This window comes from Mobula hypostoma, chromosome 5, assembly GCF_963921235.1.
Source record: "Mobula hypostoma chromosome 5, sMobHyp1.1, whole genome shotgun sequence".
In the NCBI taxonomy this organism is placed as follows: Eukaryota; Metazoa; Chordata; class Chondrichthyes; order Myliobatiformes; family Myliobatidae; genus Mobula; species Mobula hypostoma.
This window is the reverse complement of record NC_086101.1, coordinates 114,598,341-114,613,282: the sequence shown is the minus strand read 5'-3', so window position 1 is coordinate 114,613,282 and position 14,942 is coordinate 114,598,341. Positions and strand designations below refer to the sequence as shown.

Here is a 14,942-nt window from a genome sequence, read left to right as displayed (position 1 = left end):
TACTCTTCAACTTTGCATGTCTCAAAGCAAAGACCAAAGTGCATCAGGTCCTGATCCGGGAGATACTCTTTGTTGATGATGCCGCCCTGATGTCACACACACAGTCTGTTCTCCAGAGGCTAGTCAGTTCCCTGGCACATGCTTACCAAGAGTTTGGCCTCACCATCAGTCTGAAGAAGACAGGGATCATGGGCCAGGACGTCAGTGAAGCCCCCGGCATCAGCATCAGCGACCACATCCTGCAAGCGGTAGATGAATTTACCTACCTAGGATCAACAGTCTCCAGCAACCTGTCCCTCGATCCAGAGCTCAACAGGCGAATAGGGAAAGCCGCCGCTGCTATGGCCAAGCTGTCAAAGATGGTGTGGAAAAACAACAAGCTCACCACAGCCACCAAGATTGCAGTGTACAGAGCCTGCGTACTGAGTACTCTTCTCTACGGCAGCGAGAGTTGGACAACCTACGCACGCCAAGAGCACTGCCTCCACAGCTTCCACCTATGGTGCTTGCGTCAGATCCTGGGCATTTCCTGGGAAGAACGCATGCCAAACAAGGACGTCCTGGACCAAGCCAACATGCCAAGCATGACTTGGTCCAGGACGTCCTTGTTTGGCACGCGTTCTTTCCAGGAAATGCCCAGGATCTGACGCAAGCACCATAGGTGGAAGCTGTGGAGGCAGTGCTCTTGGCGTGCGTAGGTTGTTCACACAGCGATGACTGCGCTGGCTTGGCCATGTCTGTCGCTTGCAGGATGGCTGCATCCCCACGGACATCCTATACGGAGAACTCGCCACAGGATCGTGGCCCATAGGGCGCCAACTGCTGCGTTACAGAGACGTTTGTAAACGTGACCTCAAGTCTGCTGATATCAGGGTAGACACTTGGGAAGAGACAGCTGTAGATTGCTGCACTTGGCGACAGGCTGTACGTACAGGCATTACCAATTGCAGAGGAAAAACGAACTCGACTGTGGTCGGAAAGAAGAGAGAGAAGGAAAGCTGTGGCAGTGACTACCCAGCCGCAGCCATCAGCTTTCGTGTGCAGCAGCTGTGCCAAGCACTGCCGCTCAAGAATCTGCTTAATTCAGCCACAGCCAACGCTGTTCCACACCCAATTGAGTTCTAAACCAGGCGCATCCATTGTCTACTTAGACAGACGGAGCCATTATAATTTACTTATAGTACATCAGTTAAATGTGTTTTAAGAACATCGCTTTAAAATTTTGGCGATATGTTTGGATATTAAAATATCTAAATCCGTTTCAACTACATGGTGCTTTCAGAGATATTTTTAAAATGTTGAAAAGAGCCTTCAACTGGTCAGCTGCTTGAACTGAAGGGTGTTATCACTGATTTAGATTTGAATTTTAAATCCAACATAAAGAAAGTGACCAGAGCAACATTTCTACGCTTAAGAAATATTGCAAAGGTACATTCGTTTGTCAAGTGATGATGCTGAAAAACTAATTCATGCCTTTGTATCAAATGCACTTTTTATAGGCCTTCCCAAATAATTTATTGACAAACTTCAACTCATTCAGAACACAGCTGCTAGACTTTTAACCAAAACCAGGATGAGGGAACATATCACTCCTATACTAGCTACTCTGTATTGGCTTCCTGTATCTCTTAGAATTGATTTTAACATTTTCTTACTTGTTTTTAAAACTCTCAATGGTCTGGGACCGGAGTACATCACAGAATTGTATTTGTATTATAATCCTGCTCGAGCTCTCAGGTCCTCTTCTGCCGGTCTCTTAAATTTAAACAATCTCCCTCAAATGATAATTGCTACGCGCCTAAACTGTGGAGTTCAAGACCTAAAATTATAAGGAATGCAGACTCAGATGACACTTTTAAATACCAGCTCAAAACCTATTTATTTAACCTTGCTTTAAACTAACATATTTTTGCCTTTTGTCTATTTTTACTTTTTATTTTATTTTCTTGTTTGTACTTTTATCCCATTGTAAAGCACTTCAAGCAACATTATCTGTTTGAAAAATTCTCCATAAATAAAGTTACTATTATTATTACTCACAGACCATTCCACTTCATGGTACAAATACAGCAGAATAGGCAGCCGTCGATCCTAAGGATCATGAGTTTGCACCTCTGGTGGACTGGGTTAAGCAGCTGTGACTGTGGAGTCCAATGCGGGAGTGACAGTCCTTGCCACACTGTGTACAGCAGAACACTGAGGCAGCTCTGACGTCTTGTGCAGCTTGGGCACAGAACTTTCAGCAGGCTCACTTTTCCTCTGCGTGCTACATCAGAGTGGTCTTATACCTCAAGAGTCCCTTTTCCACCTCCTGCTTCCAGGCACACCTGTCTGAGGCAAGTGACTACCCCATATTGGTGCTAATTCCAAGGGCCTTGAGGTCACACTTACAGGTGTCCTTGTAGCGTAGCTGTTGGCCTCTTTCCAGACTCTAGCTCCCCAGAGAGAAGGTTCTTCGGTATGCGCCCATCTGCCATGCGCAAGACGTTTCCTAGCCAGCACATACGCCTGATTGAGGAAGGTGAACATGGAGATGGTGCCTCCTCTCTTGAGCTCTATGTTGTTGGAAACCTTGCCTTCCCAGGTGATACCAAGTATGCGTCTGAGGCAGCGCATATGGAAAGCGTTGAGTCGCTGCTCTTGTTCTGTGCGCAGAGTCCAAGTTTTTTTGGCATAGAGCAAAGTGTTCAACACTCAGGCTGTGTTCACTTGGACTTTGGTGTTCTTGGTAAGTTTGTTGTTGGCCCAAACTCTCTTAGTTAACCTTCAGAAGGTTGTGGCTGCTTTTCCGATGCACTTGTTGATCTCGTTTTTGAGTGACTGGTTATCCAAGATCATGGAGCCCAGGTATGTGAATTCGTGGACGACTTCCAGCTCTTAGTCAACAATGTTAATGGAAGGTTTGTCGTCAACGTCTTGCCACATCACCTGTGTCTTCTTCAGGCTGAGAGTCAGGCTGAACTCTCTGCAGGCTTCCTCAAAGCAGGTCATGAGATCTTGTAGCTCCTGTTGTGAGTAAGTTGCGACAGCCAAGTCATCGGCAAACAGGAAGTCTCTGAGGAGCCTTATCTGCACTTTGGTCCTCGCTTAGATCTTGGCAGTCTGAATGGAGATAAATGCCTTCAGTGGCCTCCCCAAAGGTGTACTTCAGCAGGACTACAAAGAAGGTACTGAACAGCTTCAGTTCGAGGACACACCCCTGTTTTATCCCACTAAGGATGTTAAAGAAGCCATCGAACACTATTGCCCCCTTCATGTCGTCATGAAATGAACTGATGATTAGATTAGATTAGATTCAACTTTATTGTCATTGTGCTGAGTACAGATACAAAGCCAATGAAATGCATTTAGCATCAGAGTAGAATTGGGGGCAGCCAATCTTGGCAAGGATCTCAAAGAGGCCCTTTCAGCTCACAAGGATGAGCGCCTTAGCAAGATCGATGGAGGCGATGTAGAGTGGTTTCTGCTGTTCTCTGCACTTTTCTTGCAGTAGACAGAGAGAGAAGATCAAGTCAATGGTGAACCGCTCAGCTCTGAACCCACACTGAGACCTGGGATAGACCCTTTCTATGAGCAGCTGGAGCCTCTTCAGGGCGACTTGAGCAAAAAGCTTCCCCACAACGCTGAGAAGAGAGATGCCGTGATAGTTGTTACAGTTGCTCCTGACACCCTTGTTCCTGCAGAGGGTGATGATGTTTGCATCCCTTATGTCTTGGGGTATGCTGCCTTCTCTCCAACACTGGCAGAGGATTTGGTGCAACTCTGGGATGAGGGTGGCCTTGGCACATTTGAGAACCTCAGGAGGGAAGCTATCTTTTCCCGGTGCTTTTCCAGAAGGAAGTGCTTCCAGTGCTTCTCTGAGTTCCTTCAGTGTGGGGTCTACATCAAGTTGGATCATGGTGGGCAGAGGTTCAATGGTGTTCAGAGCTTTTTCTGTAACGACAGTCTCTCTGGCATACAGCTCTGAGTAATGTTCTACCCAGCATTCCATTTGTTGTGTTTTGTCCTTGATGACCTCTTCCATTGATAACTTTAGTGGGGCAGTCTTGCTCTACAATGGACCAATGGCTTACTTGATTCCGTCATACATACCTCTGATGTAGCCCATCTCAGCAGCATTCTGGATCTTGGAACACAGCTGGAGCCAGTAGTCATTGGCACAAAGCCTGCTGAACTTTGTTCCAGGTAGACCAGAGCACTTGCAGGTTCTTCTAGCTAGGAGAGCACTTGTACGCTGTCAGTGCTTTTCTCTTCTCCTCAATCACAGGCAACAGCACTTCAGAGTGGGCCTCAAACCAGTCAGCAGACTTGGCTGTCTTTTTTCCAAAGGTAGGTATGGTAGTGCTGCAGATGGTGTCCAGCAGATTTTCCCATTTCTTGCTGACATTGGCCTTGGGAGAGCCAGGCAGAGCTTCCTCCAGGGCTTGCATAAACCCGGCTATCTTTACAGGGTCACAAGCATTGCTGGTGTCAATGCGTGGCGCCTTCCCTCCCTTCTGAAATAATGAAGTCTTTTCGGCTGAAGTTTTACCTTGCTGCACCCTAGGGAGTGATCAGTGTTGCAATCTGCACTCTGGTAACTGCGTGTCACCTTGATAGTCTGAAGACTGCTGCATCTTGCAAGGATGAGATAAAATTGGACTTCGGATGTCTCCATGACACTTTGTGCTGAGGCTTGGTGTAGAGTAAAGTATTAGTGATACAGAGGTCATGTTGGCAGCAGAGCTCAAGGAGTCGCTGGCTATTTTCATCCACCTTTCCAGTACTGAACTGTCGCAAACAGGAGAGCCAGCTGTGGTGGTCACTGCCAACTCTTGATTTAAAGTAGCTGAGAATGAATAGTGGCTCTTGAGAAGAGACTTCTTTGATGGCAGCGCTGAGTTCATCCTTAGTTTGCTGGGTAGAGGTTAATGTATGCACAAAAGCACTGATAATGCTAACCAGGCCCACAAGATGTTTGAAGCTGAATCCTGAGTAGTCTTTCAGTTTGTTCAGTTGGTGGTATGATGGCGCCAACTAGGCTGTTTCTTATGGCGAAGCCAACACCATGCTCCCCTGGCTCTTTTGGTGGCTTTCCATGCCAGATGAAGGAGAAATCTTCCTCTCGAAGGCTTCCAGAGGAAGAGAGCCTTGTTTCTGGAAGGGAGATGATGTCTATCTGCAGTCTGCTTAGTTCGTTATTGATGACTGCGGTTTTGTGGGTGTCACTCATATCTCGCAGGTCTTCGGAGGTATGTTCCAAGTACCTATCTTGAGGGCTGGATACTTTTGATGTTTCCTTTCTTTGCCAGGCGTAAGGTTATTGATCCACCTGTAAGGGGTTCCCCGAGCCCCACACACCCAGTGAAGCAAATGGACCGTGGCAAATCAGCACCTATTTGACTGGGGACCGCCCAGCTTGAGGTGGGCAGTAGCTGCCCAGTGAGGTCCTAGGACCTCTCCCACCATTAGAAGCAGCTCCTGGCACCTCACTCTATGCCAATCGAGTGCTGCTGTTTCATGTGTTGTGTCATCGCTGAGTAGCGATGCTGGAAGTGTCCTCTCCAGGGTGCAAGCCTGGGCAGGAAGATTTGAAGAATCGGCTGTTGCCCATGCAACGGGTTCCCCCTCTCCACGTCACTGATGTAGTCCAAGGGAAGGGCAAGTGCCGATACAGCTTGGCACCAGTGTCATCGCAGAGGTTGCCAGAGTGAAGTTGTAAACAATATCAAACTGCTTTAGGGACCCCGGCTCTGGATTTCTTCCTCAGGGTTTACTCCCAAAGTTTTTCCTATGGGTGGGTATGGCCGCAAGGCAGTGAAGGTTTAAAATCATTAAGTTTTCCTTCTCCTGGGTGGGCTGCCATCCAAGGCTGATGGGCCCCAACTGCCCTAAGATGCTGGTTTTGAGACACCAGTGGTCTGCCTTTACCCCTTCCCTTGTCAGTAGAAATTGTTCTGCCGGGCCTAGTAACTAAGCCACACTTGAAGGCCAAGAGTTGGACTTGGTTGTCAGAGGCTGTTAGAGACACATGCCATTTGGAGCTCTTATAGGTTCCTAAGTTGTCATAGCCAGGGATGATAGTGGGGATAAGCTCTCACAAATACAGCACTAAGCTTTAATTTGACCTGTAGGATTGCTGTTACAGTGATCCCCTGGGTGATGGGGTTAGGGAAAGCATTGCATGGGCTGGGTCAAGAATAATTGGGCCCTCAGAAAATAGTGCAGAGGGCCAAATGAAAACTTCCAGGGGCAACCTAAACATGAAGGCTTACAATACCCACTGGTAAATTTAAAAACCTCAAAGTTCAAAGTAAATCTATTATCAAAGCACATATACTGCACCATGAAATTTGTTTACTTCCATAATGAAATAGTAACCACAATAGAATAATTAAGTCTGTCAGAAAGCCTGCATTCAAACAGCACAGGAGTGGCAGCTATACAGACAAAATGCTGGAAGAACTCAGCAGGTCAGGCAGCATCAATGGAAAAGAGTAAAAGTCAATGTTTCAAGCTGAGACTATTCTTTAGACTGGAAAAAAAAACAAGATTAAAAGTCAGAACAAGAAGGTGGGGAGAGAAGAGGAAGAGATACAAGGTAGAGGTGGTAGATGAAACTGGGAAGGGGGGAGGTGAAGTAAAGAGCTGGGAAGTCGATATGTGAAAGAGATAAAGGGTTGGAGAAGGGAGACTCTGATAGGAGAAGACAGAAGGCCATAGGAGAAGGGGGAGGAGCACCAGAGGGAGGTGATGGCCAGGTAAGGAGAAAAGGTGAGAGAGGGGAATGGGAAAATAGGATGGTGGGAGGGGGGCCATTACCAGAAGCTCGAGAAACCGATGTTCATACAATCAGCTTGGAGGCTACTCAAACGGAATATAAGGTGTTGCTCCTCCAGTCTGAGTGTGGCCTCATCGCAGCAGTAGAGGAGGCCATGGATTGACATATTGGAATGGGAATGGGAAGTAAAATTGAAATGGGTGGCTGTCAGGAGGTCCCACTTTTAGTAGAATTGAAATGAGTGGCCATCACGATACACTGATTTTAGTAGAATTAAAATAGGTGGCCACAGAGAGATCCCACTTTTAGCAGAATTGAAATGGGTCACCATCAGGAGATCCTGCTTTTAGAAGAAATAAAACGAGTGGACACCAGGAAATCCCGCTTTTAGAAGAATTAAAATGGGCAACTTCTATTTGGCACAATACTTTGTGCAGAATTGAACTGCATGCTTTCCATTTTGGGAAGTGGTGTAAAACTCAATTATCACATCATGCAACTGTGATATTGTATCTGATGGCCAACACAAAACTTCTTAAAGCTGCAATGCAAGCGCAGACTCACAGACTGCTGTTATACAAGGTCAGTTTCTAGCCTGACAGTGTGGAAAGGAACTTCTAGGGTGCCAGAGCAGTGCAGTAATCTGCACTCCAACAGATAGCAAAATTGGCAAGTGCTACCCTGCAGTGAAGATGAGTCTAATTGGGTGCTCGATGGTAGGTGCCAACTCTGAGCAGAAAAGCCTGCTTCTGTGGTAAATGGCTCTGTGACTCATTGAATAGGGGATGGGGTGGTGCAGGTGCTACAGAGAAGACATATGATTGCTGTTACTTTTCAGGAATCAGAATTAGGTTTAATATCCCCAGCATATGTCCTGAAATATGTCGTTAACTTTGCAACAGCAATACAAAATAATGGAGAAGAAAAAACTGTGAATTACAGTAGATGTGTGTGTACGTGTGTGTGTGTGTGTGTGTGTGTGTGTGTGTGTGTGTGTGTGTGTATATAGTTAAATAAGTAGTGCTAAAATAGAAATAGAAATAAAAAAGTAGTAAGGTAGTGTTCATGGGTTCGATGTCCATTCAGAAATCCAATGGCAGGGGAAGAAGTTGTTCCTGAATCACTGAGTGCGTGCTTTCAGGCTTCTGTACCTCCTTACTGATGGAAGCAATGAGAAGAGAGCATGTCCTGAGTGGTGGGGGCGCTTAATGATGGATGCAGCCTTTTTGAGGCATCACAGGCTAGTACCCATGATGGAGCTGACTGAAGGCCAAGTTATACTTGTGCGTCAAATCGACACCATAGCCGCGTACCCTACGCCATAGCCTGAAGCGCACCTCCCCAAAAATGTAACTACAAGTTGCGGTGATGCACACTGCAACAACTGTGATTGGTCCGCTTGGTAGCATCGCATTTCCTACTACGCTGCAATAGCTTCCCATTGGGCAACTGAAGGGCAGGGAAGGAACTCTGACTGCAATGCTTTCCATAAAGCTTTACAAACCTTCGAAATTATGGAGGACCCTGTGCTTGACACCAGTTTGTAGCTAGCTGCTACAGCCTGTTGACTTTCACCTGAAGGTAAAACTCGAATGGTGATTGGCAATCTCTGAGTATACTGTGAGTATACTGTGCGTACACTGATGCATAATAAATGGTAGGAGACCATGAACCAAATCATCAAATCTACCTGCCGACATCCAAAAATATTTGAAATGCATTTCTTCATCCATGTCTCTCAGTGTCCGGACAAGCACAGAAAATTCACCCTTCTTCAGTTTCAGTCACCACTGTTTGAAGTTTGAGTTTCTTTGTGTTGAGTTTCAACATGAAGAAACTCAACACAGTAGCATAGAAACCCCACCGTCAACTAGCGTTTTGCGGTGGATTGCAGAGCGACGCAGACACACCAACGCACAAGTATAAATACTCACAACAACATAGGCCACTTGCGTAGGCTACGGCGTAGGCTACTATGCAGAAGTACAGGTTTCTCCCACCATCCAAAGGTAGAGCTTTCCTATGAAACAGTTCGTAAGCCGAAATGTCGTAAAGCGAAGAAGCAATTACCATTTATTTATACGGGAAAATTTTGTGAGCGTTCGCAGACCCAAAAATAACCTACTAAATCATGACAAATAATACATAAAACCCAAAATAACAGTAACGTATTGTAAAAGCAGGAATGATATGATAACTACACAGCCTATATAAAGTAGAAATACTTTTCTACAACGATAGCCTGCACAGATCTCCATAGCGAAAATCTCACGCAAGAGCTCTTGGCAGAAAATCTCACATAAGCACTGCTGGCATAAACACACTCTCCAGTAACCTTTAAGCTATGAGGCTGCCAAATCTACCAAATAACGTGTAAAAATACACAGCCTATATAAAGTAGAAATAATGTATGTACAGTGTAGTATCACTTACCGGAATCAGGAAGACAGCTTGCCGAGCAAACTGATGATGGTGTGTTAGGCTGAGTCGTCGCAGGTTGGGTGGTGCAGTGGCCCCCACCCTCCGGGCTGCCGACCCGATACATTGCCGCGAAGAACGCAGCAGTAGCCGGGAGGCACACAGCACATCTTTAAGAAAAAAGCCGAAATAAACAAGCTAATTAATTAGGTGCCGCCGACACGTAATTGTTGGCCCAGATCAGAGGTGATGCAATCGGAAATCGGCACTGATCTGGGCCGACAAGTATGTGTCAGCGGCACCTAATTAATTAGCTTGTTTATTTTGGCTTTTTTCTTAAAGATGTGCTGTGTGCCTCCCGGCTACTGCTGCATTCTCCATGAATTGGTACAGTATCTGTCTGGGGCCCGAGGGTTGGGGTGGTGGGACACAGGGGGTGTCATCTCATCGTCAATCAGGGCAGGCAGCTCATCTTCTCCTATGACGGTCCGCCTCGATGTCGAAGATCGAGGTTCATCGTCTGCTGTGGCTGATGTGGAAGGCTTGCTTGACTGCTGAGCCTCGCTCATCTTTCTATCATACAGTTGTTTGTAAGGACTCAAACCATCCTGCAAATATCCCCTAAACCTATGTACTCTTTCAAAATTAAAGTTGTACTTTATCATTGCAGCGAAAATCTCATGTAGTTGCTTCACTTTCACTATTGCATTCAGTTTCAATTGTTATCCTTTCCTCTTCCAATTGCATCAGCTCTTCATCTATCAGTTCTTGGTCATGGGATGCCAAAACCTCTTCAACATCATCTTCGTCAGCTTCCACAAGCCAAACTCACTTTGTCCTTGCTTCGTTCACCACGATCGAAACGCTTAATTATGTCTAGTTTTACGCTAAGTGTAACACCCTTACGAGCTCTTTTAGGCTTTTCCAATATCTCAGAATTCATCTTGCTAACAGCTGCTCACAGGCACGTGTTTAAGCAATGCTGTTCCAAATCCGGGGAGAGCGGCTGCTCGGGACACGCGCTGCCTTTTATCGCGTGCTGATTTTTTATCACACGCTGACTTTCTTCGTAACAGTGAAAACATCTTCTGAAAGCGAAAACAGGGTACCAATGTAGGTCTTTCATAATAGTGAGGTTTCGTAAAGCGAACGTTCGAAAAGCGGGTGACACCTGTATAAATCAGCCTTAAGTTTAAAGATCCCCGCAGCTTATTTCGATCCTGTGCAGTAACTTCCCACCCTATACCATACGGTGATGGAGCCAGTTAGAATTCTCTCCACAGTACATCTGTAGAAATTTGCAAGTGTTTTAGGTGACATACCAAATCTCCTCAAATCCCTAATAAGAACACTGATAGTCACAGAGTCACTAAGTTATACAGCATGGTAAATGGCCTTTTGGCCCAACTCATCATGCCAACCAAGACATCTATCTAAGCTAGAATTGTTCACCTGCATCTATAACTCCCTAAACCAGCGGTTCCCAACCTTGGGTCCATGGACCCCTTGCTTAACGGCATTGGTCCATGTTGTAAAAAAGTTGGGAACCTCTGCTCTAAACTTTTCCTATTCAAGAAACTGTCCACATGCCTTTTAAATCCTTGCCTCAGCCACTTCCCCTGGCAACTTGTTCGATATACTATGTACCACCATTTGTGTGAAAAAATTTCCCCTTAGGTCCCTTTTAAAACTTTCCCCTCTAACATTAAACCTATGCCCTCTCCATCGCTGATCCTCCGTTGAGGACTGTCTCATGGACCTCTGGTTTCCCTCTCTTGAAGTCTACAAACAGTTCCTTGGTCTTGCTGACATTGAATGAGAGATTGTTGTTATGACACCACTCAGCTAAATTTTCAATCACCCTCTTGCATGCTGATTCATCACCTCCTTTGATACAGCCCACAACAGTGGTGTCATCAGCAAACTTTAGATGGTGTTGGAGCTGTGCATTGCCACACAGTCATAGGTGTAAAGAAATGTCAAGTTAATGGTTGAGACTCTGATGTTAGCTAATGCTCTAGCCAGAACTCACTGACTCTATAGAAGACAGCATCAGTTTAACATCTCATTCTAAAGACAATGCCTATGACTGTACAGAGCTGAACACCCATCTAAATTTTTTTATGTTCTGTTCTCCAGAAGGGCCACTGCTAAATCACAATACCAAAAAGCCAGTTAAAACAACAAAGAAGCAAATAAGTCGAGTAAATTTTAACTTTTCTGCAACAGGTGGAAGCACTTGGAGCATCTGATGTTAATCCCATTTTCCTCATGGAGACACTAATTTAAAATATCTTGAAACCAAAATATTACGTGTAATAGAAATTTCGCTAATTAATTTTACTCACTGATATGTTTTTCTCCTGTGGAAGTTCTTGGAAATTCTTTATGTGTGATGCAGCAATCCAAGCATGGCTTACAGTATTGTCAAAAAATGTAACATGGTACTTTGACTGAAAAAGTAACAACAGGTTTTTAGTGGTACCGTAATCGAAGTATTAACTTCACATTATTCAACAATGATACTTTTCAACAGTTCCTTACAGTGTGTCTCTCTGAGTTATACACTGGGAAGGAGCTCTACTATCGGAGAGGATGTATAAGAACCTGAAGACGCACACTAAATCTACCTTCAGCCTAACAAATCTGCACAGATCACTTACAGTAATCCTACTATAACCTTATTTTCATCCATCATTAAGAACCCTCATCATCTGGGACTTGCCCTCCTCATTATTATCATCAGGGAGGGGGTACAGGAGTTAGAAGACCCACACTCAAAGACTCATGGACAGCTTTTCCCCCTCCATCATCCGATTTCTGAATGGACATGAACTCTACCTCACTCTTTTTTCCTCTCACTTTGCACTGCTTATTCATCTTTTATCTATATAAAAAATATACATATTATATTTATGCAAACAACAGGAATTCTGCAGATGCTGGAAATTCAAGCAACACACATCAAAGTTGCTGGTGAACGCAGCAGGCCAAGCAGCATCTATAGGAAGAGGCGCAGTCGACGTTTCAGGCCGAGACCCTTCGTCAGGACTAACTGAAGGAAGAGTGAGTAAGGGATTTGAAAGCTGGAGGGGGAGTGGGAGATGCAAAATGATAGGAGAAGACAGGAGGGGGAGGGATAGAGCCGAGAGCTGGACAGGTGATAGGCAAAAGGGGATACGAGAGGATCATGGGACAGGAGGTCCGGGAAGAAAGACGGGGGGGGGGGTGACCCAGAGGATGGGCAAGAGGTATATTCAGAGGGACAGAGGGAGAAAGAGAGTGAGAGAAAGAATGTGTGCATAAAAATGAGTAACAGATGGGGTACGAGTGGGAGGTGGGGCCTAGCGGAAGTTAGAGAAGTCAATGTTCATGCCATCAGGTTGGAGGCTACCCAGACGGAATATAAGGTGTTGTTCCTCCAACCTGAGTGTGGCTTCATCTTTACAGTAGAGGAGGCCGTGGATAGACATGTCAGAATGGGAATGGGATGTGGAATTAAAATGTGTGGCCACTGGGAGATCCTGCTTTCTCTGGCGGACAGAGCGTAGATGTTCAGCAAAGCGGTCTCCCAGTCTGCGTCAGGTCTCACCAATATATAAAAGGCCACATCGGGAGCACCGGACGCAGTATATCACCCCAGTCGACTCACAGGTGAAGTGATGCCTCACCTGGAAGGACTGTTTGGGGCCCTGAATGGTGGTAAGGGAGGAAGTGTAAGGGCATGTGTAGCACTTGTTCCGCTTACACGGATAAGTGCCAGGAGGGAGATCAGTGGGGAGGGATGGGGGGGACGAATGGACAAGGGAGTTGTGTAGGGAGCGATCCCTGCGGAATGCAGAGAGAGGGGGGGAGGGGAAGATGTGCTTAGTGGTGGGATTCCGTTGGAGGTGGCGGAAGTTATGTGCACCTAATCAGTTCCCCTCTACCACCACTCTGCCCTAATCAGTTCCCCTCTACCACCACTCTGCTCCGTCTAGTGGAATTAGTCCTTACTCTTAATAATTTCTCCTTTTGCTCCTCCCATTTCCTCCAAACTAAAGGTGTAGCTATGGGCACCCGTATGGGTCCTAGCTATGCCTGCCTTTTTGTTGGGTTTGTGGAACAATCTATGTTCCGTGCCTATTCTGGTATCTGTCCCCCACTTTTCCTTCGCTACACTGACGACTGCATTGGCGCTGCTTCCTGCACGCATGCAGAACTCGTTGACTTTATTAACTTTGCCTCCAACTTTCACCCTGCCCTCAAGTTTACCTGGTCCATTTCCGACACCTCCCTCCCCTTTCTAGATCTTTCTGTCTCTGTCTCTGGAGACAGCTTATCCACTGATGTCTACTATAAGCCTACTAACTCTCACAGCTATCTGGACTATTCCTCTTCTCACCCTGTCTCTTGCAAAAACGCCATCCCCTTCTCGCAATTCCTCCGTCTCCGCCGCATCTGCTCTCAGGATGAGGCTTTTCATTCTAGGACGAGGGAGATGTCTTCATTTTTTAAAGAAAGGGGCTTCCCTTCCTCCACTATCAACTCTGCTCTTAAACGCATCTCCCCCATTTCACGTACATCTGCTCTCACTCCATCCTCCCACCACCCCACTAGGAATAGGGTTCCCCTGGTCCTCACCTACCATCCCACCAGCCTCCGGGTCCAACATATTATTCTCCATAACTTCCGCCACCTCCAACGGGATCCCACCACTAAGCACATCTTCCCCTCCCCGCCTCTCTCTGCATTCCGCAGGGATCGCTCCCTACACAACTCCCTTGTCCATTCGTCCCCCCCATCCCTCCCCACTGATCTCCCTCCTGGCACTTATCCGTGTAAGCGGAACAAGTGCTACACATGCCCTTACACTTCCTCCCTTACCACCATTCAGGGCCCCAAACAGTCCTTCCAGGTGAGGCATCACTTCACCTGTGAGTCGACTGGGGTGATATACTGCGTCCGGTGCTCCCGATGTGGCTTTTTATATATTGGTGAGACCCGACGCAGACTGGGAGACCGCTCTGCTGAACATCTACGCTCTGTCCGCCAGAGAAAGCAGGATCTCCCAGTGGCCACACATTTTAATTCCACATCCCATTCCCATTCTGACATGTCTATCCACGGCCTCCTCTACTGTAAAGATGAAGCCACACTCAGGTTGGAGGAACAACACCTTATATTCCGTCTGGGTAGCCTCCAACCTGATGGCATGAACATTGACTTCCCTAACTTCCGCTAGGCCCCACCTCCCCCTCGTACCCCATCTGTTACTCATTTTTATGCACACATTCTTTCTCTCACTCTCCTTTTTCTCCCTCTGTCCCTCTGAATATACTTGTCCATCCTCTGGGTCACCCCCCCCCCGTCTTTCTTCCCGGACCTCCTGTCCCATGATCCTCTCGTATCCCCTTTTGCCTATCACCTGTCCAGCTCTCGGCTCTATCCCTCCCCCTCCTGTCTTCTCCTATCATTTTGCATCTCCCCCTCCCCCTCCAGCTTTCAAATCCCTTACTCACTCTTCCTTCAGTTAGTCCTGACGAAGGGTCTCGGCCTGAAACGTCTGCGCCTCTTCCTATAGATGCTGCTTGGCCTGCTGCGTTCACCAGCAACTTTGATGTGTGTTGCTTATATTATATTTATGTATTGCACTCTGCTATTGCCACTAAACAACAAATTTCACGACAAATATCAGTGATAATAAACCTAATTCTGATTCTATCTCAGCTTGATAATATAAGGAGGAGAACATTGAGTGATGTGTAAGGATGAGGTTTGGAGA

The 14,942-nt window shown here is 46.3% G+C and overlaps 1 protein-coding gene across 1 annotated transcript in view; it reads right to left on the bottom strand.

Annotated features, from left to right (window-relative positions):
- The window catches only part of LOC134347330 (zinc finger CW-type PWWP domain protein 1-like), a 78,555-nt gene that overhangs the window by 30,040 nt on the left and 33,573 nt on the right, over nucleotides 1-14,942 (bottom strand). The window contains exon 7 of the mRNA XM_063049726.1: nucleotides 11,527-11,631. Within this exon, the coding sequence (XP_062905796.1) occupies nucleotides 11,527-11,631 (105 nt within the window). The remainder of the gene's footprint in view (nucleotides 1-11,526; nucleotides 11,632-14,942) is intronic.